We start from the raw sequence: 24,698 nt of genomic DNA on the forward strand, positions 1-24,698 counted from the left end.
CTCTCTCTCTCTCTCTCTCTCTCTCTCTCTCTCTCTCTCTCTCATATACTCACTTGTTCCTACATACTTGCTTTTTTAGCCAGTTTGTTTTCTTCTCTCTCTTTTTCTTTTCTCCTCTTGCTCATTTATGTGAAGACTCCAGAATTCCACATAGAATTAGCATTTGCGACTGAAAACTACTCTGTGCGACTATGAAAAAATATTTAGGAGCACCAGTGCGACTGACCTGATCAGCATATTTGTGTTTGTGCTCGGGAGCTTCAAAGGTTTCTACTTGCAACGTGTTTTTTGCAGCATTGAGTAATGTATCACAGACATATCTGTTGATTCCTTGAACACAAGTAAATCAGAATCCACTCACTGCTCAAAACACTAGAGTTATGCAAGCTCATGAATCCTCTCATTATAACAAAGTGTAGACATGATGTAAAAAAGAGATTCATTGTGCAGTGTAGAGAGCTTCGTTGATTTTAATGGAACTTTGTGAGATCGCTTTTAATGATTATTAATTAAGGGAGTTTGCAAATTTGAAATGGATTTAATACAACAGTTTGATGAACAAGAAGTTAATATTAAGTGACTTACATTGTCTGACTACAACACTATTGCCTGATTTTGCTCTATTTTGTCAACTAAAATTAGTTTCAAACAAAGTCACAGCTGAGCCGCTGCGCATCTTCAAGCAAGCACAGCCGTGTTTCGTTTATGAATGAACGTGGGTTTTTAAACAAATCTAGTGGGTCAATGATTCAATTACCCATTCATAAAGACAGTCACTTGCTTCATTCCTGAATGAATCAGCTGTTTGAACAAATCAATTGAATGAATGATTCAGTGATAAAATCAGTGACTTGCTGCCACCTACTGACAGTTATAATTTCATTTTTAAAGTATCATCATTTAATATTTCTGTTATTAAATAGAAATAATATTTCTATTATTAAAGTAAATCACTTACTATTTGTATAGGCAGTCGTGGCCTAATGGTTAGAGAATTAGACTTGTAACCCAAAGGGTTTGAGTCTTGTAGGTGGGGGGAGTGAATGTACAGCACTCTCTTCTCTTCAATACCACGACTGAAGTGAGACCCTTGAGCAAGGCACCGAACCCCCAACTGCTCCCCGGGCGCTGCAGCAAAAAAAAATGACTGGCCACTGTTCCGGGTGTGTGTGTGTGTGTGTTCACTACTCACTGCTGTGTATGTGCACTTGGATGGGTTAAATGCAGAGCAATTGAATGAATGATTCAGTGATAAAAATCAGTGACTTGCCGCCACCTGCTGGCGGTTTCAGTTTCATTTTTAGGTAGTCTATAATTTCAGTTATTTAAATCATTTAATATTTCTGTTTTCAAAATGTTATATTTAAAACATTAATCTCAACATGAATTTATGAATTTAATTACACTCATGCCACCTCTGAGCCTCATTAAATGTCTGTAAACATACCTACATGCCACTTTTGTGGTCTTCTTTGCCACCTCTGTATTGCAAATTTATTTTGTTAATACTGATTTCATTTGATCGGTAACTTATTCTTCCTATTCTATCGTTTTAATTAGAAATTTTGAAAAAGCTTATAAATGTTTGAATTTGTCAAAAGATAACACTTTTGATAAAGTTAGAAAAGAATGCCATTACAAAGGTAAGTAAAAAAGAATACCCCTGTAAATCACTTTAAGGAGTCAAATATCACTCGTAATATTGATCAGAAGGTGCTCCTGAATTTTTTTTAAATGTACTCCTAAAATTTTTTTTTTTTTTTTTAAATTAGGAGCACAAGGGCTCCTAAAAAAGAAAAGCGTAGAGCCCTGTATAAATGTAGCATAATCATTACATGATACTGATTTTTATATTTTTAGGTCAGTTCAGGTTGAAAGCTTATAAACTGAGTAATTCAGCAGTGGTACCTTGATTTAAAATCTGACCTGCTAAATACCGTAGCAAACGAAATTCAGCATTGCATTGACTTCGTCACTATCTACAAATAAATCTTGACCTGGTTATAGGCGACGTGTTTGTTCACGTGGCTTCAAGTCCAACATCACCCTGTTTATGCAAAACAACAAATCTCTACATGCAAGAGTTTACATGCAAGCTGCATCAGTTACTGAAACTCTCCTGAAACTCCACTCTTCTCTAAACTTCACTGGAAATTTTTACGTTTGTGGTTATATGTTGCAATCATGTCTGTACTTGTGCCGCTGTGATCAGCTGATCATGGCTTACTCTGACCTGTAGTTGTACCTGTGGAGATTATGTTCTCGTTGAAACACCTGAGATTTGTTGTGAGTTCTACCTTTTTGGCAATGTGACAAGTTTATGAAGTTCAAAGTGCTTGGGCAAAAGGAGATTGAATGTTTGTTCATCAGGAATGTTATAATGCTAGTCAGAGACTGTTTTGATGTTCCATACATAATTGATGAAGTTAAACATTAGCACAGCAAACCAACTGCTTTGCGACGGTCGTTGTGGTCAACAAGGAAACATGGTTATTATTAGACACTCCAGACCCTCCTCTATCAGTACTAATGCCCCCCCACACATGACTACGGGTGCATTATTTACAAGTTCCCAGTGTTATCTAGCAAACCACAGCCTCCAGCACACACTGAGAGTAGTGGGGGAAATATATGGGAGAGTGTTTGGGCGTATGGTCAGTACTGTGGAAATCTGCTGACTTATAGTAATGCACTGGGAGCTGGGAAAATGGAGGCACAGGCTTCCTGTGTGAGAGACCAGGCTCACCGTCCACACATGCCACACATACACCTGTGTTAAAGCCAATTGATCTTAGTTTATGAGCCGTGGCTTATTTAGATGATATCCGTTTTATTAATTATAATATACAATATGATATATATATATGTTAACAAGGTGCTGAGAGTAAAGTTCATGATTTTACACATGCTTTGTGAACCAGTTCAAATAAAGATTTGAAAAATGTACAAAAGAATAGTTTGGTGAAATACAGAAATAGACTTCATTAAGGATGGTGTAGGGAATGCTATTTTGTCTTCATACATTTTAGTCATGGACCTAATGCTGTTGAATGAGTTTATTTCAGCCCCATACAACTCCCAAACAATACAATAAAAGCTATTTTAAGCGTGCTTAAGCACTATATTCCTGCTTTAAACTTGGCATGCCTTTACTTTCTTTTTCCATTCTCTATTCTTTTCTCCTTTATTTTGCTCCATGTCTGCCTCCTACCAGTCATGTGACCTTGAAGGGGGACGGGCCTCTCTCCCTCTTCTCTCTTAGCACATCAAACTCTTTGTTCTCCAGACGACGCCCATATCATGTCTGCAGTAGCGCGGTTCTGTCCCTGGCCTTGAAGGCAGCACTCATTCTGCTCTTCACACACATTCACACTCTTAGAATGATTACAAATGCAGGCTGCCCTAAAAATGAGTTTCTTTTTGACTCTGCCCAACAGTTTTACCGGTTCTTTCATCCACCCCCCCTCTCTCTATTTTTCCTGTAATGATGGCATCAACGTCTTTCTGAGCCACCTTAACTCTATTATGAATGATTGTGTTCGGATGCTCAAGGTCGTTGGTATTTGCATGCATGCAGGTGTGTGTATTCAGTCTTCTCGTCTCAGCTGTCTGCGTGTTACCCACGTAATGATCACCGCAGGCTTGATTTCCTGTGTTTTCATTTTTCTCCTCCGCCTTGTTCTGTCATTTCCTGAAAAAGCAGGGTGGGTGTGCTTGCGCACGTTTGTGTGTATGTGTCAGAGACGAAGGAGTTCGTCATGAAGGCAATGATGTAGATGAGAGTCCAGCCTGAAAATGCACTTGGTTTATGAAACCTAAATTTCAGTAGCGATAGAAATATCCTATTTTATTTAAGCTTAATATGTAATAAAGTAGTGTAATAACTTATAAAAATAATAAATAAAATAATATAAATAATACCTTCAGTAATATAATAAAGAGCAAAGAAACAAGCAGCATAACAAAAATAACCGAGCTTTGTATTTTGTAAAGATATATTTTATTTATCTATTATTATTAGTATTTGTATTATCATTTGACTTGTTTTTAATGAGAGTTTTGCTTTTGATTTCCTAAAAAAAGGCAGTGGTGATCAAGCTTTTCACATATGTTGTAATATGTTGACAAAATCCCCAAGCACTGTGTGTGTGATACAGAGAGACACTCTGTAGTGTTTTCTGACCTTGAGACGGGAGGCTCCTGTCCTTCCACCCGTTCCCACTTGAGTTGGGCTGTGATTGTGTCTTAGCTGTAGTGCTAATGTTAGACTTTATCATGGTTTGTTCTGTGCAGAGGTCGCAGTCTGTAGGAATCATTAGAGAAAAGTTAAGCAGCTTTACGTATTTATGTCTCCCCTTCTTTTCTGTTGATCATCAGCTCCGTCTCGCTTCATTTGGGGACTTTTTTTGAGTGGTTTCTCTCTGCTTGCAAGTTATGATTTTAAGTGCTACAACGGGTTGTCATGTGATGTTCCCATTGAGTTAAAGAGGAGGTTAGTCAGTCGTTAGCTAAGTCATTTTTAGGGTTGGGTACCAAAACCCGGTGCCAATATGCCTATGTAACCGGTATGTACTAGAACCGAATCAGAACACAGATTTCGGTGCCACTTACAGTGGGTACGGAAAGTATTGAGACCCCCTTAAATGTTTCACTCTTTGTTATATTGCAGCCATTTGCTAAAATCATTTAAGTTAATTTTTTTTCCTCATTAATGTACACACAGCACCCCATATTGACAGAAAAACACAGAATTGTTGACATTTTTGCAGATTTATTAAAAAAGAAAAACTGAAATATCACATGGTCCTAAGTATTCAGACCCTTTGCTGTGACACTCATATATTTAACTCAGGTGCTGTCCATTTCTTCTGATCATCCTTGAGATGGTTCTACACCTTCATTTGAGTCCAGCTGTGTTTGATTATACTGATTGGACTTGATTAGGAAAGCCACACACCTGTCTATATAAGACCTTACAGCTCACAGTGCATGTCAGAGCAAATGAGAATCATGAGGTCAAAGGAACTGCCTGAAGAGCTCAGAGACAGAATTTGAAGGGGGTCTGAATACTTTCCGTACCCACTGTAAATGCCTGAGCGATCAGCTCCATAAATCGGCTATAGCGATTAGCTCCATAAACTGTACACAAATTCGTGATCGCCTCGGAGTCAGTCCCCCCATATGAAAACGGCAGCAGACTTCGTCTCCTCCCAGTCTTTCAGCGCGCTCTTCAATCCGCAGACCGCGGCTAGCGAAAATCTAGCCCTTAACACATATGAACGCATACTTTATAAAACGATCATGTTGCTATTTTCATTTGAAAATGTAATATTTACTATAAAACATATTACAGTGCATGTGGCATACCATACAGTCATTCACAGAACTGATTAAAGACAGTGACAGACAGCACTCAGTCAAATCACTCATTTTAACTAAATATCAGAGTGATTGACAGAGATACAGTAGAAACATTATGTGTGGTTTTGTGTTAAATAAATGACCCAGATCGTGAAATACATTTATTAGCCTTAGAGTAAGGGAAGCACAACTTGGGAAATGAGAGCATCCGAGGAGCATGTGAATGCTATGTATATTTATCTTAAATATTTGTAATATTATTTAATGTTATCCATCGGGGGGGGGTTTTATTAGTATTAAATTAAATTAGTATTAAATTCATTAATCAGTGCTGTTTTTTACCTCTAATTGGATCTGTTTGGACATTTTTGGCCCATGTGTGCTGCTTTTTGTATGTTGATTTAAAATACTGGCACAATCTTGTTCTGTGTTAAGTATTTGAAGTGTTTATTGTTCTGGCTTTGACCGCTCATGTGAACGTGGGCCTTAACTTATGATGACCCACTTGGCATCAAGCTGAAAGTTTCTGGATTGTTTGGCCTGTAAATGTTTGGCTGTATGTGGCATTTCAGTTTGTATGTGTGTGTGTGACTTTTGTCTCTGTGAAGGGCTAGTGATTTTTTTTCCTGTTGAAATATTTCAGTTTTGTGTCAAATGGAGTGTGTAATTGTCAAAGTTAGCTCAAAACTAAATCTCGAAACTGGGAAATAGGCTGGGTTTTTTATAATGCTAATTGGCTGGGTTTTTATCACCGGCAGCATATGTGATGGTTGCAAAATGCGGTAGGCCTGTGGGTTTATTGATTTGAATTGTGGGTTTATTTTTAATGTTTAAATTCCCTTGACAAATACAGTTGTTGTTTTTTTTGTGAACAGGAAGTTTGGATGGGACAAATTAAAGGGCATTTGAGTAAAGTTAACTGTAATACTACTTAGTTGTGTTGCATTATTTTTAGTCTTCGCAGGCATGACATGTCATAGTGGGCATGCGACTTGCATTTGAAGGCTTGTAGGGCATTGAGATGTATCGTAGATAATATTAGCTTATGCAAATTTCCCTTACTCATGCCCAGCCAAGGATTGCTTCTTGTGCTGACATGACCTGCCTTTGATCTTTACATGCAGTCTCATCTTCATTTGGCCACTTCCTGCTTGTTTCCTGTTTCCTCTGAGGACAACTGGTTGGGAAGCATCTCATCTGTGCTCATTCGATGTCTCTGCACCACCATCGCTCTCAGATCAGATTTATTGCTCCGATTCGTGCAAGTTTATTCTCTCATACAGACTGTGTTTTAAAAGCTCTGTTCACAGAGTCACAAATTCTTGTCACATTCCTCTTTAGGTGCACACGTGCACCATATTCACTCATGTTCATGTGCTGCCTCTTGTGGCAGCTGTGTGTATTACATTATTGCATCAGTCCCTCCCCCACCCCGAACCCATGTGGAAACATTTAGGATGCCCAAACATACAAAACACTCATCTGGACTGGCAAGAGTGGAAACATCGCATTTCAGGGAAGAGGAAGAAGGCTGGTCACAGTGCGTTTATAAAGCTTGTTCCAGGGAATCATAGCATGTTTACCGAAGCCTCATTCCTGTCTTTGTCAGCCTCTTCAGAGTTGATTGTGGTTATTGTTGAAATGTATATGCTCATTGTCTGCAAATTCAGTTGCACAAGTATGAACAGTTACACCTTTTATGGCTGTACATAGTGTTCTGATGTTTATAATATTATTATAACAATAATAATATTTAATAATTTAAATTGTTTATTAGTAATATTTTTAATTATATATTATTGTTATTATATATTAGTCCTTTTTTTTTTTTGTGGAGTGTTAAAGGTATTTTGAAGAATGTTGGGAACCAAATAGTTTCAGTTCCCATTGAATTACATTGTATTTTTTGTCCACAGAATGGAAGCCAATGGGAACCAAAACTGATGGTGGTTTGAAGTTAAATTTGAGTAAAAGCGTACTATTCATTTTATAAATAGTCTTATGTAGCTTGATGCTGATGTTAGCTCTAATTAGGGTTGGGAATCGAAAATAGATTCCGATTCCAGAATCGGATACTTGAGGTCAGGAATCGGATACTTGTTGTCAAATTAAAATTTCAATTCCGCCTATCGATTCCTATGCGCTTTTTTTTTCTGCCGGGACCTTGGTCGCTAATCTAAGCGCTCCAAAAGTTTGGCTACATTTGCGATCAGAAGCCAAAAAAGCGGAGTATAATATCTGTGATAAAAGAAAAAAAAAACTCAATTTATCCAGAATCATGCAGTTCTATTTTGCACACAAACAGCTCTTAAAGAGTCCAGTTTTTATGTAGCCTGTTGATTTTTGTTCATGGTATTCAGCTCCAATAAATGGTTTGCAAAAAAAGAGACACAGGATAAATGTTTGATATCATTATTTAATCACATTGGAATCGAAACTGGGAATCGAAAAGAATCGGAATCGATAAAATTCAAACGATACCCAACCTTAGCTCTAATGCACCTTGTTACCCTGCTATTAAATTTCATGATGTAGGCTATTCTATCAAAAGAATTCAAGTAAGGTTGTAAGAAAATGTTTTGTTTTCTAGAAAGACACTTTATAATAAGAGGATAAATGTATATTGGAGCTAAAGGATTTGTGGACCAGGAGACTATAAAGAGTGGATAAAGATTTTCAATTTCATGCGGTGTTTAACGACACTATTATGTTTATGTTCACCTACACTGCGAAAGGACCCCTTTTAGCTTTTATTTTGTATTTAATTTAATATTCAACATTTGTTTTTGTAAAAATGTAACTTGATAATTGTCATTTTCTTCAATCATCTAATTATTATAACACCTAAAATATGTTGCATGTAAAAAGTGTTTGTTTCAGCCAGTTGAAGGGTGGGTATAATTAGGGCTGGGTGATATGGCCAAAAAATCATATCTCTGTATTTTTTTTGGCTGAAATGCGATATACGGTATATATATCTCGACATTTTCTATTTGAAAATGTATTTTCTACGTTTTCTGTATGTAATTTTTATATTAAGATTTAAACTGAACAAAAAATGAAAGTAAATAAACACAAGAGCACAGATTAATTGCATTATATTTTGATTACTCCATTACTGCTATCTGCTATAATAAAATACACTTACTTGTAGGTTTAAAATTCTACATATGACACCATTATTGCGCTCCTGTTCTATTGCACTCCGTCTGTTTGGCACACATGTGCGTGGCGCACGTGCACTTTCTGACGTTGACAGATGAAGAATATACAAGTGAATTTGTAAGTTATGCATAGCGTCTCTGTCAGCAGCACATGTGTCTGTCAGAGCATCTGACGGGGCGAGCCGCTTTAAACTACACGTATTAACTATATCTTACGAGTTATTTTAAAGCCCTTAATATAAAGCATGTCTCATGTTTAGGACAAATTTAATTATGCACTTTACCTGCAGCAGCTCACTCTGCGTCCTCTGCTTTATTCAGATGCGCTCGTATCAAGCTACTGTATATTGATATAAATGGGTATATCACATAAAGTCATGTGATTGGTTGTCTATAACATCACATATGATTGCTTAATGACATGCAGCGGCCACACACAAGTCCTTTTTTCCTGCCCAGTGTGCCGCTAACATTCATGCACAGAAAAGTGACTGGATTGTTGTGTGTGAGCTTGGCAAGCAGTGGTGCCTGCTGTCTTTTTCCCATTGAAAACAAACTGCAAACTTGTGATTAGTGTAAAATGACCTTAAAAAGTTGGTCTCCGTGTACATCTGAGAGTGAAGCCCACAGGATAAAAGCAGAAACACACAAAAATCCTAAATGTTGAAAAGAGACTTGTTTGTGAGTCTATTGATTGGTGTTCTCTCATGTAAAACGAAAAGTAGAGTGAGGCTTCAGACAAGCTTTTGTTGTTGTCAAGCTCCTCTGAAGCAGATCTGAGTGTAATTCCAGCCTATTAAGAGCATTCTTATTGGACTGTTAGAAGAAAACACATAGTAGTGATATATGTGTGTGTTTTTGTCTTCCGCACACTTTTTTAGTTCCCTTCTCGTCATTCCCATCTGTGGTTACAGTAATACTTTTACTTTTTCCCTTCACTTTTATCTCTTAAGTCTCTCGCTCTCCTTCTGATTCAGGGAAGTCTTGAGTCATGTTGTTGTACTTCAGATGAAAAAGGAGCCATTTATTTCTCCTCGTGTTTTGAAATCTTTTTATTTTCAGACCAGAGACCAGAGGTTATGCAATAACTGGGACTAATGTAAAGAGGTCAGAGTTCAATTCAGTGCATTTTTGACAGTGTTTCAGTACATATTATTATTATTATTTCTTTATTTTCATTTTTTGTGAAGTTTAATGGGAGCAAGTTGGATGTTTTTCGGGAGAAGTCTCATTGAATGGCCTGTGTCAAGTGGCTTGCTGAATTCTCACGCACACAAACAGCTACAGGAAGTTTTGGATGGAACTTATGTTCTTGGTTAACTTCCTGTCAGATTTTGTTTCTCGGATTTGTTTTCACACTTCCATCACACTATGTGCTGTGGAGGCAAAGGTTACTTGATGTTTTTCACTCCACGTCACTATACCTTACTCTTTAAAAATTATAATAATAATACATTGGCTGTATTAACAGTAGAAACAGGACTGGAAATTGTGAGGAGCAGAGTCTGTGAATGACTCAAACCAAATTATAACTCTCATTGTCCACATAAACACCATGACCTAACTTGGAGCATGCCCTTACCTGGCTTTTAGGAAAAAAGTTTTAGCCAAAATTTCAGTGTTAATGCTAATTACGAAGACTGATATTTCCAAAAACATGAATAAACTTGTAACCAGTATATTTCTGTGTGTTTTCCAGATGTAGGAGAGCAGAAGGCCGTTATGCCGTTGACCGAGCTTCCATCATCAGTCACTGGAACTGGCTACAGGCCCAAGTCTCGGATCTGGAGTACCGTATACGCCAACAGACTGACATTTACAGACAGATCCGCTCCAGCAAGGTGTGCATGTACACACAGCCATGCACATTCACTTTGTTTACTTTGTGCTGTTTACACCAGAATCACTGGTGTAGTTTAAGTTTTAACCCAGCAGAGGTGGCTTCTGCCTCTGGTAACTTGGCAACGTGGGTGCTCTCTCATGTTCCCGTGGCGAGGCAAACTCTTGTGGGATCATTGTTTCATGTTTCTTTTGCTCACTGTTTTTTTCAAAGTGCTGCTTTTACAGCTTGTTTTCCTTGTGTGATTGAAACAAACAAATCATTTGGAGACTATCGTCATTATGTGACTATTCATCTGACACATTAAATGATGGCTGTATTTTAAGTTCGTCGCAACTCTACATGAAACTTCAGAAATGTATTGACGTATGGGTTGACCTTAAAAAACAGTTTTCAGGATTTGTATATATTAATACCACCGTTCAAACAGGAATAAGTGACGTATTAAAATAGTCAAATAGAAAAGCTTAAATTGTAATATTTTGCAGTATTACTGTTCTTGCAGTTATTTGATTAAAACGGTACTGATTTAATCAAATAATTGCAATATTGCTGAGCATGAGACTTCTTTCAAAAACATCTAACATATAGCCAATTTTTTTCTATACATTTGTCAGGTTTTTTTAAAATGTAATGTGCATGCGATAGGCGTTGATAAATGTAATATTGACTGTAAACAAACTCTGTTTTTAACAGAGACAGAGTTTAACAGAGTTTTTAACAAGACCTTGCTTCTACAATGACTTTGTGAGAAATATATTTATAATGCACAGATGCTGATCTCAAAAGTTGTTTATTTAAATTAAACTCATAACACACTAGCATCAGATTGCAGATCTTCTGTTGTTTGTTACTGCAGATAAATGTTTGTTCTGCTCTCTCTGCAGTGAGGAACTTGTTTTTAGCTAATCTAAAAGAGAGGTTTTTAGAAGATTTTGACTGGGGAGGGAAAACAAGGTCTCCAAGTTTTGGTCTATAATTTGTGTTTGTTTCTTGATAGGGCTCTGTTGTGCTTGGAGAGAGCTCAGTGTGTGAGTCAGTACCAGAAGACAGCAGTGATTCAAGGACAGAGACCATTACCTGCCCTGTCCCACGGGTAAGGCCTGGAGCACAGACCCATAACAGAGTCAGTCTAGTCCTGAACTCAATTTAGAAGCATGTGTTATTTGCTGTTACACCAGATTATAAGTAATCAGTTATCTATAATAAAATGTTCTGTCTAAGATCCATTAGTTTAATTCCCACACAAACAGATAAAACCCTCATGATATGGGCCCACGCACAGCCTAAAAGAATGCTGGGTTTGTTGAGCAAAAGAACTGAGAAGAGGGGCTGCAAACACTCAGTCCTTTTGTCTGTCGTATGCAAAGCACTCCTGACCTTTTCATCCATAGAGAGTAGTGAAGAAATGCAGCAAGAACCATTCGACTCATCCAGACCAACTCGGGGGGGGGTACTGGTGGGATGTCCTTTCCAACATCACATTTGCTTTTTGTCTTTTTAGGAGCATGATACTGTTGGAGTGGAAACGTCTGTATCATCCAATGGTATCGTCACAGAAACATGCTTGAGGAGAAGCTGTGGACCTGTGAGACAGGTCAATGGTGTTATCAACAGGTATGAAAGACACAAATATATATCATTTAAATGTGCATGCGTTCATTTTTTTCCCTTCATTAAAAATGACACTTTTATTGTCAAAATGTCATGTTCTTCTCCTCATCCAGTTTACGGCCTAGTTCCCCTGTCACCTCGGACCCAGACGAGCAGAGCCGCTCTGAGTCTCAGCAGAAGCTGGAGATGGGACCTCAGGCTTCCCCTGCGCACGACAGCACATGCGTGGCAGCCCGCACACGTCCACTGCTGTCGTGCAGGAAACGCAGAGTACTCCGGCCCGGCTCGCTCACCAGTCTCAATCATAAGGTAAGGAGAATCGTGTTCCTTCTCAAGATCTTAAGAGGTTGGTGTAGTTTTGAGGGCTGTTTACACTGTCTAATATAGATACTTTTTAGATTTCTTTTTTTAAACCCCACACCTTTAGTGTTTGAAAAAAAGAGACAAAAGTTTTGCAGTAAGACGTGTCGTTGAAGGTCACTAGGTATGAATGTGCCCTGAAAGTAGTGAGAGAGGTGTGCGAGACTTCAGAAACAAGCTCTTTCAGTGTCACCTGTGGAAGTGTTTTACTGAAGATCCAGTGAGCTCCTTAAGGTCCCAGCGGGCTTCTTACAAAGGTTACAGATTAAATAGAAGCAGTGTTAAAACAGAAATCACAGTACTGCTCCAGAACTGTCACATTTGTCATTTAATGTGTTGCTGTGTCATTTGAAGTTGCTGTGAATGACTAAAGCAGGGGTTTTCAAAGTTTTTATCCTCCAAATGTGATAATTACCTTACAAGGGAAAGAATTTGTTGCATATCTCATATCTCTCTGCAGGATTTTGGTTTGGTGGTTTTTCTGTGTGAAATAGTAACCAAGTAGCTGTAAAAATGTAGTTTGGCTGGTTAGGACAGAAACTTGGATTTACATGAAAGACAACTTTTATCATTCATCGCCTCATGGCCAGTTAGGACGTGGTGTAACAGTCCAACAGCTGCCCTCTGAATGATGGAACCGTATCTGCTCGGGCTGGGTTTTGACACAAATTTCATGATTCGATTCGATTCTCATTCACAAGCTTGCGATTCAATTCAATTACCGATTCGATTAGATTCAATATCGATTATTTTGGATACATATCAGGTACAGTACATGGCAAATTTTCTAAAGGAAAAAAAAATCTCTCAACTAATGATGTAAAATATACAGTCAGTTGGTACTACGTTACTATAATATTGAAGGTTACAATATACTGATTTGTTGTACAACTGCTAAAATTACACTTAATGAAGTTTTTAACATTACATTATTTCTACTTCAATTCGCTTTTTTTTTTTTTTAAATATAAACATTTAAATGGTGGCTGTCATAAAAACTTGATGGATTTATTCAAACATAAATTAAACATTGAAGAACCGTAAAAATTATATTGTATATGTTATATGATGCATATATTTAGCAAAATGCCCCTCTCTGCAGTTTATTTTTCTAGCTGATTAATGAGATTATAGTTACAGAATGTTTTTTCTGAGGTAAATGTGATGTTACGTGACATTGTTTACAAGCCGTTATATTGACGTCTTTGCGTGGCTAAAACACTGATTGAGTGATTACATGAGACAGGATAGGGATTGTAAAGTTGTACTCTTTCTTTTAGCTTACCATAGGATGTTTAGTCATGTTTATTTTGTGCTGAAGCTGGTATTAATGTGGAGGAGATGATCCGTTCACGTGCGCCTCGCGCTGTCGCATCTGTTGATTGAGGCGCTACAGTGATCTGTCACTCCACATTAAATGGCGCCAAAACGGCATTTATTGTTTGAATGCTGCAATACAATGGACAGAATTTGAAATTAAAACTAAAACTTTTTCATAAAAGAAATACCAAAGCACAATGCTTATTGCGATTTATTGGATGGGAGGTGCCCTTCAATGTTGCGTCCATTAACTGAAAACAGGCTAGAATAATCGATTCTTGGGATTTAAGAATCGATATCGTTCCGTAAAAATGAGAATCGATTCAAATCGAGATATCGATATTTTTTTACCCAGCCCTAGTAGTATCTGCCATATTCATAAGATGGCTACAAAGTCTCAGCACTTCTTTTACAGATCTGTTTGCTCTCTGAACCGCCTTTAAAACTCGATTCCTCCCATAACACAGGCCCACTGTGAGCGAGAATGTGCAGGCATGTGCTAAAACAATAAGTGCAACCCCAGTCAAGCACAGCTCCATTACAAATAACAGCGCTTGGATGTCATTCAGAGACGACGCTCCTGAAAATGTTATGAGAAATGCCGCCAGTGTCATCAATGTACTAACAGCCAAATTCACTCACACTGCCAGTTATAAACTACCTGCTAACCGAAGTACTGTCCAATCCTAAATTTATAACCGGCACTCCAGATGAACGCTGCCCCAGTTAGAGGCAGAAGCTTTTAAAATTTCCACCATTGTGTTTGAACACGGACAGATAGAAGCATACGGCTAGCTGATTAGCTGAATCTCTGTGTTTTCTGCTTTATTAAAAGTAACTGCATGTTTTTTTTTTTTTGTTGTTTTTTCTATATAATTTTAATTTTAAAAGTGTTAAGCAATTAGATTTGTTTTTATTAGCTGTATTATATATTAACACAACCTTAATTACATAAAAAAAATATAAATTGGCTACTTTTTATATTTACAGATCACGATTGAATATTGTCTGTTTAAAAGTGCAGAGATGCAGAACTGTTAACAGTATAGCTTTTATCTCTAAGTTTAATAGTTTTGTTTAACTTGCATATAAAAGCTTTGTTAGATCTTGAGTTGACCTGTTTCTAAATGTACAAAATTGATCACAAAACACTTGGCAGAAGTTGCATTTCATTACAATTCAGAAACCAGATCAGTGCTGTAATTCCAGGTGTTTTCTGTGTGATTGCATAGATGATAGTCCATGTAAAAACTGTCGTGCTTTAATGTGAAGCACTTTTGTTTGAATAGGCTCGGAAAAACTGGGCACAGTTGCCAATAGCAACCCGTTCTCTCTTTCTCTCTGGTGCTGTGCTCTGGGTTAATGACACGAGCACATGAGCGCTAGGGAACCTGCCACATGCAAAACTGGGTCAGCAGCTCAGGATCCATGTGTGGTCATCTGCTGGAGAGATTTGTGTGAGAGCATCAGGTTTGAAGGGGGGACTCAAGTACCTCAAGACAGGGAAAGGCTGATCACTGCCAGATCTAAATTTTGGATGCTGGTGCTCCAGACATTTCATTCACAAAAAGCATATTTGATGACGATCCATGCAAGCTATTTATGTATTTATTTATTTTATTTTTTCCACAAAGAGAAATATTTAAGTAATTTATTCGTGGCTAAAACACTGATTGAGTGATTACATGAGACAGGATAGGGATTGTAAAGTTGTACTCTTTCTTTTAGCTTACCATAGGATGTTTAGTCATGTTTATTTTGTGCTGAAGCTGGTATTAATGTGGAGGAGATGATCCGTTCACGTGCGCTTCTGCAAAACTCTCTATGATTCACATTTGATGCTACCAAGGTTAGGGCTGGGATTGCTGCTGGACACAGAAGAACAATGTGCAGTGTGTTCACGAATTATTGTCTTAAATACACTATTCAGAATTTAAGGCTGCAAAACATTTAGAAAAAAAACTTGAATGGTTCATTGATGTCCAGAATTTGTGAAATCATTGCTGAAAAATGTTTGCAGAAGTCATTTTACATGAATTGAAAAGTTTTAGTGTCAGTAAATATTTCTGTGTTTGTTAGTATCTATTGATACACTATTGTGTTGATAAATTATTACATAAACCACTCTTTAGTTCAAAAGTGACACTTTACAAAAAGGATCTATTTATTCGCTATATTTAATGCATTAACTAACAATGAGCAACACGTTTGTTTTTATTAATCTTTGTTAATGTTAGTTATTAAAAATACTACTGCATCATCTTAATGTTGAAAACAGATTTGTTGCTTAGTATTTTTGTGTAAACGATGCATTTTTTTCATGATTCTTTGATCAGAAGAACAGCATTTATAAAAAAAAAGTTCATTTGTTTATGATCAATTGAGTGTGTCCTTTCCATAAAGTTATTTATTTCTTGAAGAAAAAGAAAAAAACTGTAGTGTACATTGAATGTTATTTATTCTTTTGTGTAGTCATCTATCAGTGCAGGGCTGATATGTTTCTTTTTTTTCATACCATTCATACATTTGCACTAACTTCTCTCCTTGTCAGGCTCAGAGGTCAGTGGCTCCTCGCTGTGGCTGTGAGCTGAACGCTCAGTGTGTGATGTGCAGTGGACGTGCTCTCCCTCCTGCAGACACCCAGCACCAGCTCCCCCTACTGGACAGACTGGCACAGTTTGACCACTGCGTTCACCCCATCCTCTCCTTTACAGATGGTGAGGACACACTCCTGTCCTTTAATTGTTTGTTTCTCTCATTTGTTCCAGTATGCATACATGTACATGGACAAAAACAATGACAGCATCAAGGCCCGGTTATGCTTCACTTTCTGCTCCGTCTCATGGACAGCCTTGTCTGCACAGCTTTCATAGAATACTCAAACCCGGATGAGCAAGCATGGACCTAGTAGACTCGTTCTGTCTCAACATTCACCTCACGCCTGTTGTTGTTGTACGTAAAGCGTCCGCGTGGTTACCAAAATTGGCTATGCATGTAGATGGTGTGTGCGGATGTCCGTATACAGTTCTGATGTCAAAAGTAGCATCACACAGACCGTTGGGGAACGTGGACGGCCCAAGTATACTTTGGGCACAGCTCTATCTATCCCTGCTGATCATTTCCCACAGATTGCCTCAAGAATGAGGACTTTTAATAAGGTTTTTATTTTTTACTGCATAACAACTTGGTGTTAATTTATGTGTTAATTATTCTGGATCTGGTTATTGCACCTCCTAAAATTACCTGCAGACTGATCTGGGTTTGGAGCAGGTCATTAGTGCTGGGATCTCAGAACAGTTTTTGCTTTTCATGTCTGTGAGAATTCAGTTACATTGAATTTGAAGAGCTGATCTTAGATCAGCGGTCCTTCCCTGTGCTGGTCAGATTAGCTGATCAAGCATTCATCTGCCTGACCTTTGCAGTGATAACCATTTTAAAGAGCAGTGCAATCTGACTCGAAGCGTGCCAGTAGCAGCTAGCTTTGTCAGACTAGCTGAGAGAGACGTATCTTCCCTCATTAATATGAACCGGTTGTCCTCTCTAATCTGGCATCTGTTGTACAAATGAATGATGGGCGTAGAAGAGGCAGGTGACACCATGGGTGAAACTCGAGTAGATGGAGGGAAAAAAGGAAGAGGAACCTCAGTACAATGAATACTAGAGTCAAGCTCTGATGCCTTCTGCTGGAGAATTTACTCATGACACTTTGTGTCACTGATTTAGATGTTTGCAGAGCATTAGGTCAGTCACTATTTGCATTAGTAAAGTAGCCAAAGGATGAAAAGTCATTTTGAAGTGAGTATTATGTAAAATGGTGTTGGGTTTGATTCCGAGAGAATGCACATAATTGTCATTTTATGTCTCTCATACACATTTTAATGTATACCTTTATTTATTTTTAAATAACTTATTTTTTTAACTTTTAACTTTTTATTATTGGAAACATTTTTTACAATGTCCTTTTTACATGTTACATATATGCAGAGTAACATGCAATAACCCAAAACCAAACCTAATCTTAACCCTAACCTTATAGTAAGTACAGGTTGTTAATTTATATTGCTCAGTATTTAAATGTATAATTACGCTTTAACAAGGGCACCTTAAAGTGCAGCCTTATTGGTTATTATTTCTTCATTATTTTTAATCATTAGTTAAAGCACTTTGAATTACACTTTGAATTGTGTAAGAAATGTGATGTATAAATAAACTTGCCTTGCCTTATGGTATTCCTTAAATGCATTGTAAATCCACTTGGATGCCAGTTAGTAGAGACTTTCCCAATCCCATTTCACCCTTTTTCCACATAATTACTTGACCTCTTATTGCTATTTCTGGCCCATCTGTAAAAATGGCATCAACAAAAAAAAAATTCCCTGGAAGTCTTAAAGTCATCTTGAATCTGTTCACAACCAATTTTACTTTCACTATCTGATGTTTCTCAAAGCGAAACCGGATATTTAACAAGGAAAAAAGTTATTTTGCACTTGTCTAACGGGAAGTGAAAAATTAGTGGGCTTGATGTCGGCCAATGCAAGACTGTTTCAGATGATTAACTCTGTCTTCTTCTCTCTCAGATGTGATGATGAATCTCCATATGCAGCGTGTGCTGAAGGGACACTGGCAGAATCGTCCTCTGGAGAAGATCAGGCCCATCAAGAAGATCTCGCTCAAGCATAAGTTGTGTTTGGGTAGCCGCATCTCAGACCCGTCATCCAAAGACAAACACAAGCTCGCCAACTCTCTCCTCTCCGCAGTCCGTAAGTGTGAAAACAACAACTAAAGACACCAAGAGACCTCATTTATTAACTTTAAAGGGCTTTTATTAACATTGAAAAGAGAAAGGAAATAGGCAATTAAGGGAGCTGGAGTCAAACCTGTGTGCCCTGAATGACTGTATCGTGCATGCTAACATCTAGGCCAGTCTACAAAATTGTGTGCAAATCCCCTGCTTCCTCAGCATCTGAAATGTCAGGAGCTGAGTTTTCTCTAATGGAGGCAAATTCTCACACCTTTAGGAGAGTCTAAATTTGGTCTAAATATGACTGCCCCTATGGGCAGTTAAAGTGACCTGTGAGTGTCTGGCCGTCATTAGCTGCTCTCTGCCAGACCCTCGTTGCAGTGACTCAGCAGTTATTTCTGGCATCATATAAGTCCAGCCACAGTTGCTGACTGTATTTGTTTCTTTCATATTCCATGAATGAATTATTGAACTCTGAAAGACGTCCCGATATAGTGCTGTGAATTGTAGAGTTGAGTCATGTGTAATATAAAGAAATTACTATTACTATTATTGGTAGTTGTGTATTATTTAGTCCAATTTATTGAGAGATTTTGGCATGACAATCATGTATTCGTGTTGCAAAAACATTTAGCAGATGTTCAAGAAAAATATCGCAAAAGTATGTACGTTGCGTAAAATATAGTGACAAAAAAGGATATTACATATTAAAAATGAAATAAAGATAAAATTAACACGTGTGAAATAAACTTAAATATTAAAATGAATAACAGTGAAGATTTAAATGAAGTTAGAAATAAAGGTAAAACAAAATAATAATGCAATTCATTGTACATAAATTATGTAAAATAAGCCAAGACAAAGTATACAGAGTACCTGGCAAAGAAAGAAAAACATTAAAGATTAAAAATTGAATTAAGTTAATTGGGAAAAAAACTGTTTAAAATGGCCAAAATAATAAGTGGAACACAACACACAAATTAAGAAGGGGAAAAAACTAAAAATTAAAATGGAAAACAGTACAGATTAAAAGAGAAGTTAAAATTAGGTAGAAATAAACATGTAAATCGATAAACAAAAATTTATATATATAATCAAAGACAACGGATGCAGAGTAACTGAAACAGAAATGTAAAACAGATAACAGTAACAATTAAAAATTGAGTTAAAAATAAATGTAAAAAATAAGTGCAAGTGTAAATAATTGAACAAACTATGTAAAAAAAAAAACAATTTGAAATATGCAGCAAAAACTAAATTGTTTCATCTTCATCTATTTATCTTTCTGTTTGCCATTTCTCTCAGGTTTGTCGCATCATAAGGTGCGCTCAGAGAAGGTCTCTCAGCATCAGTTAGATATCCCAATCAGTGCCAGTAAACATGAGTCTCGCCAGCATTTCCGCCAGAGCAGTTCTTTTGACAGGAGTCACGGCCGCAAGAGACCTCGTGAACCCTCGCTGGACCGTACAGAGAGTATGTTGTTCATTCTTTTCTTTTTTTTCTCGTTCCTTCTTTTATTGGCTTCAGTCACATTTGCTTCCCTCTCCCTCTAAATCACCATTGAGTTCAGTCCTGTAACTCAGCACTGTCTTTGATTTGTCTATAGATGCTCCAAAGTTGAATATGGACATGGGGAGTCCATGCCCATCTCTGTCCGCTCTAAACACGCCCACCCACAGCCTCCTGATGAGACAGCCATCAATCTCCGAGACCTCCACACCCCTTCACCTCAACAGCAGTGCCGCCGTAAGATGCTCTTCAAAGTCTTCCGAGTCTGTTTGTGTAAACATGAGAACGAGTTACTTAAGTCTGTATGTGACTCTTTCAGACTATTCGCCGACGGAGAGGAGAGAGCCCCTTTGATATCAATAACATCGTCATCCCCATGTCTGTGGCCGCCACCACCCGAGTGGAGAAACTACAGTATAAAGAGATCCTTACCCCAAGGTCAGAGACTCAAACTGTCTATCCATACCTGTGTTCATTAGCCTTATATATTCAAAGATTTGTTCTTTACCTACTAAATTTGTTACCCTTTGCTTTTTAATTGTAGTTGGCGAGAAGTGGACATTTTTGCAAAACCAATATCTGAAGAGGATGATGCAGTGGAGGTACGGCCATGCAGTTGGTCACCCAACAGTTATTTTAGGCTGTTTCTCAAGCCTGTAAGCTGCCTACCTAGACAAGCATGTAAGATGAGTATGCCCCAAAACGCTTTCTTGGTAGGCAGCTCAGTAGGTTTTGAGCTAAAATGGCTGCCAATATGATAAAAATCTAGACAGTCAAAAATCTGTTCAGTATGTGTTTTCCATGCAAGTGAACTGTCTATGTAAACGCCCAGATACTTATAGGTCTGTGACTGGGCGATGTAATGGTCATGTATAACCACTTGACGATGATCACCTATGCATTTTGGGTCAAATACAATCTCCTCTGTTTTCATTGTATTTATTATTAACTCATTTTTATCACACCAGTCAACAAACCGGCTTATTTCTGACTGGTAGATGGTGCTAATATTGTCGTGAACACAGTAAACTTAATATGGCTGTGCCATCTGAATATTTAAAAATATTGTTTTGTGAATGCATAATTAAGCATTCATTTGTAAAAAAAAGTGTAAAAAGAATGGGTGAACTGACACAGCCTTGTGGAACACCTGTACTAATGATCTTTTGATGTGAAAGACAATTATTTACTTTCACACATTGAGTTCTATCTGTTAAAAAAGAAAATTACCACTTATTGATAAATGGGTTTACACTCAGCCACAGTGATTCTGTAATTTGTGATTTGGCTTGTTAATGTTTAATTTTAGGACTCCCTTGTCATTTTTTAATTGCCTGCATCCCTGAATACTGCCTGGTGTATGTTTTTAATAATTTTCTCCCATTCCCTCAGATTGAGGATCTCTCTGATGTCACATTCTCTCAGCTTTACCTTTCGTATGAGGAGCAGGAGCGCTCCCGATGGAGTTGGAGTGCCAGCAACATTGCAAAGAGAAGGGGCAGCAGGTGGGGGAACAGAACTTGTACTGCTTTTCTTTGCCCTTTTTAGGAACAATTGCAGTTTCTCCTTTGTGTTTTGTACTTCATGATGGCAAACGAGTTAACAGTTTTAAACATGAGAGAATAATTGCAGTGAAAAACAACTCCAGGCTGTTCACTTACCTCAACAGTACAATGAGAACATACTGAAGCAAAAAGCATTACAACAACGTCATCTCAGATGCACAAAGAAAGATCTGCTTCAAGGACATGGCCGTTCCGATGCCTGTTCCAAACTGTAATAGGTTTTGGTTAGTTTAGATGTCATTGGTCCATGTTGCATTCATATTTGTCAAACTGCACCAGAGATTGTTTGGAAGCAGTCTAAGACCCACCTTTTCTTGTTTGGTGTGCACCAAAGTTCAGATGGCAGTGTTTACACTTATTCACCGCATTCATACCAGAGTCTAAACACACATGATGATAAGGGCTAATCTTTTATCCACAGGTCATACAAGTCTGTGGATGGACGGACAACCCCCTTGCTGTGTGGCACAAACCCCTCCACGCCGCAGCCTTCATCTCCAGACACGGCATATTTCCACCTGCTGCATGAGTACAACTCGGTGGCATCTCCATCCAGCCCTGTCAGTCCAGAGATGCTGATGCTGTCTGGCCTGCACACGCCCGGCTCCAGAGACTCCCAACGGCTGCTGTCCAACGAGGACACATGTTGCTCCACCCCAGATACCTATGAGGAAATGGTAGGCGCCCGATATAGAACCACCATTGGTAAATTTCCTAGAATTGATGATGTCTAGTGTTTCCGGTAAAGCTAGAGGCTTTATTGTACGTTCAAAGTCACATGTGCTCAGTTGTACTGCAGTACACTTAATACAGGGGCTGTCCCACTGGTGCAACTAAGGTGGAATTAGGAAACTAACAACCTTCCGGTTACCAGATTTTTTTTGCCCTTTTGGTGCATTTGTCTTATTATGTGTGCAGATATTTACTTAGTGTGTCTCTGTTTGTCCCCTACGGGCTCCCCAGCCGGTACAGCCATGGGAATGCCGGACATTTCCGCTGGATGTGGATCCACAGCAGGAGAGCGAAATCCATCACAGTCCAGCTGGCGAGAGGCCCTGTAGGACCATTCGACGGGTGTCCGGGTGCAGATCGTCCAAGTCGGAGTCTGACGCTGGGCCTTCATCACCTCTCGGCAATGACGGCGCCAAGCAAAAACAAACCAACCCACCCAAACCTACTCACCAATGAAGCCTAGACTCTGCCCACCCACCAGCTTTCAGAAACTGAAACAGCAGCAACGTAGATGAAAAAATAAAATGAAATAAAATGAATGAAAGTCCCTGTTGTTTGATATTCAAACATCAGTAAATTCTTTCACGGTTTTTAGTGAATTGTATGGAGATATATATTAAGACCTGTTTTAATTCAGTCTTGCTTTTGGGTCACTGAAGAATAAAAATGTTTAAAAAAATAAAAAGGAAGAAAGAAATTAGCTTGAGGGCTAAACCAAAATAAGCAGCTCAGAAACGTATTGTATATCGCTGAAGAGCATTTCCCCCTTAGCATGCTGTTGTACTGAGGGGCTCAGCTTGCATTGTGTGTGTGGTACCCTTTCAGATTTTTCCAATATCCCACATAAAATTACTCGTTCAACCTTGCAGTTTATAATGGAGTGATAAAGCGTTAAAATAAAGCCAACAATTATGATTACAAGAGACTTGCACGAAGGTACAGATGCCTGTCTTCATTTTTAAATTATTTTTCTCTACACATTCCCTGCTTATTATTTTAAACAGACAAACTTCCCCGTATTTGATGCCTGGGAATTGCATAAATTCCAATATCTGGTTTTGATTTCAGTCCCATGTTCTCGTGAATACCGTGGTTTGTCTGTGCCCCACTTCTGTCAAAGTGACGGAGAGAGCAGGTGCCTTCATCGCAGCCAGAAAACGAAAGTGACGAGTAGCTGTCATGCGCTTTTTAAATGCCACCGTTTGATTAGAGCACTTGATTGGTCGGTCTCTTGCACGACAATTGTCCGTAACTTTACAATCAGCACCTGAATAAACATGCGCAGGACGCTAACATTTGAGACTAGATTCCACTCGCTGCAACTCTGTAACTTATTGAGGGTGTGCATTTTGAAGCACTTGACGTTGCTATGCATGATCTGGTTAGTCCAGAGAACGTGCAGTCACTCCAATATAAACTGAAATGTGCTGACACTTGACTCGGTTTTTCTTTCGACTTAGCTCCAACCCCATTTAAAGGAGCTCTACCATTGATTGGTCAGGTCTAAACTTTGTCTTCGTTTAATAAAACACAATCTGCAATACCTACAGCCATCGTCAAATCCCGTAACTTGATGTTCGAGTAATAATGTTAGCTGGAGTGCTTGATAAGAAAGGACTTGGCAGATTTTCATTTGTTGGCTCCTCAGTTGCTGTCGGTCACAGCCATGTTTTGATGAGGAACGATTTCTGTTAGTTCCCCAGTCACTGCTTGCAACTCCCTCCTGTTATTTTAACTAATACGAATGTACAAGTCTAATAGCGGACACCAGTTACTTAAGATTTTTATAAGTAGCTTCTCTGTATCCGTCGTCACACGTCACACGTAGCTATTGTAGCCATTTGTTCTTGTTTAAGGGGTGTCATGTAAACCAGAAATCCTTAATATATTCCTTTTCACTGGAGCGTAACAGCGATCATAGTGTCAGATAAATCTCATCTTTTGAGGTTGTGTGGCAAATCGTAAGGGGACCATCCACGACTGTCCCATTTCCTGCTGAGAAACCCACCGCCCCTTTCATTCTTAATATCATTAATTATGGTTTTATGTCTCTTTCTGTGGGGTTCTGTGTACTTATCAGGCAAATGTACCATAAGGTTTGACTAGCTTTCAAAAGCCAATATTGTATCGTGCGAGTTATTTTCATACTTTGAATTTCCAATGTGGTGAATGAGGTTTGGGTGAGTCTGGTATATCCTTTAGCATGTAATAGTTTGTACAAAACAACAACAAAAACAGTTTATTTTGTACATACCTTGTTTGATTCTTTACTGTGTTTGATGTTCAGGCTGTAGCTGTCCTGATTGTCTAGGGAGAAGACACATGAGAATATTTAACACTTTCTTTATGGAGAGGCAACATGAAAAAAAAAAATGTTTATGGATAATTGGCCGATCTGACAGACAGGCAACGTTTGTGCTTCTCAAATTAAAAGTGAATTATATTGTACTCAAATGTCTTCTGTCTTTCTGTTCTATTAATTGTTTCAATCC

At 38.2% G+C, this 24,698-nt stretch overlaps 1 protein-coding gene across 5 annotated transcripts in view; it reads left to right on the plus strand.

The window, feature by feature from the left end:
- LOC107694965 (KAT8 regulatory NSL complex subunit 1-like) overlaps positions 1–24,654 on the plus strand; it is a 105,680-nt gene extending 81,026 nt beyond the window's left edge. For 3 of the 5 annotated variants that reach the window (XM_016494695.1, XM_016494694.1, XM_016494696.1), the window contains exons 3-15: positions 10,225–10,366; positions 11,366–11,461; positions 11,870–11,982; positions 12,093–12,288; positions 16,211–16,376; positions 18,237–18,419; positions 19,706–19,873; positions 20,007–20,146; positions 20,229–20,347; positions 20,454–20,511; positions 21,302–21,414; positions 21,896–22,151; positions 22,429–24,654. In XM_016494695.1, coding sequence (XP_016350181.1) covers positions 10,225–10,366; positions 11,366–11,461; positions 11,870–11,982; positions 12,093–12,288; positions 16,211–16,376; positions 18,237–18,419; positions 19,706–19,873; positions 20,007–20,146; positions 20,229–20,347; positions 20,454–20,511; positions 21,302–21,414; positions 21,896–22,151; positions 22,429–22,662 — 1,984 coding nt within the window. In that variant the 3' untranslated portion in view covers positions 22,663–24,654. The remainder of the gene's footprint in view (positions 1–10,224; positions 10,367–11,365; positions 11,462–11,869; positions 11,983–12,092; positions 12,289–16,210; positions 16,377–18,236; positions 18,420–19,705; positions 19,874–20,006; positions 20,147–20,228; positions 20,348–20,453; positions 20,512–21,301; positions 21,415–21,895; positions 22,152–22,428) is intronic. The other 2 variants (XM_016494698.1, XM_016494697.1) reach the window with 2 other exon arrangements.
- The last annotated feature ends 44 nt before the right edge of the window (positions 24,655–24,698 follow it).

This window comes from Sinocyclocheilus anshuiensis, unplaced genomic scaffold, assembly GCF_001515605.1.
Source record: "Sinocyclocheilus anshuiensis isolate Anshui unplaced genomic scaffold, SAMN03320099.WGS_v1.1 scaffold214, whole genome shotgun sequence".
Taxonomy (NCBI): domain Eukaryota; kingdom Metazoa; phylum Chordata; class Actinopteri; order Cypriniformes; family Cyprinidae; genus Sinocyclocheilus; species Sinocyclocheilus anshuiensis.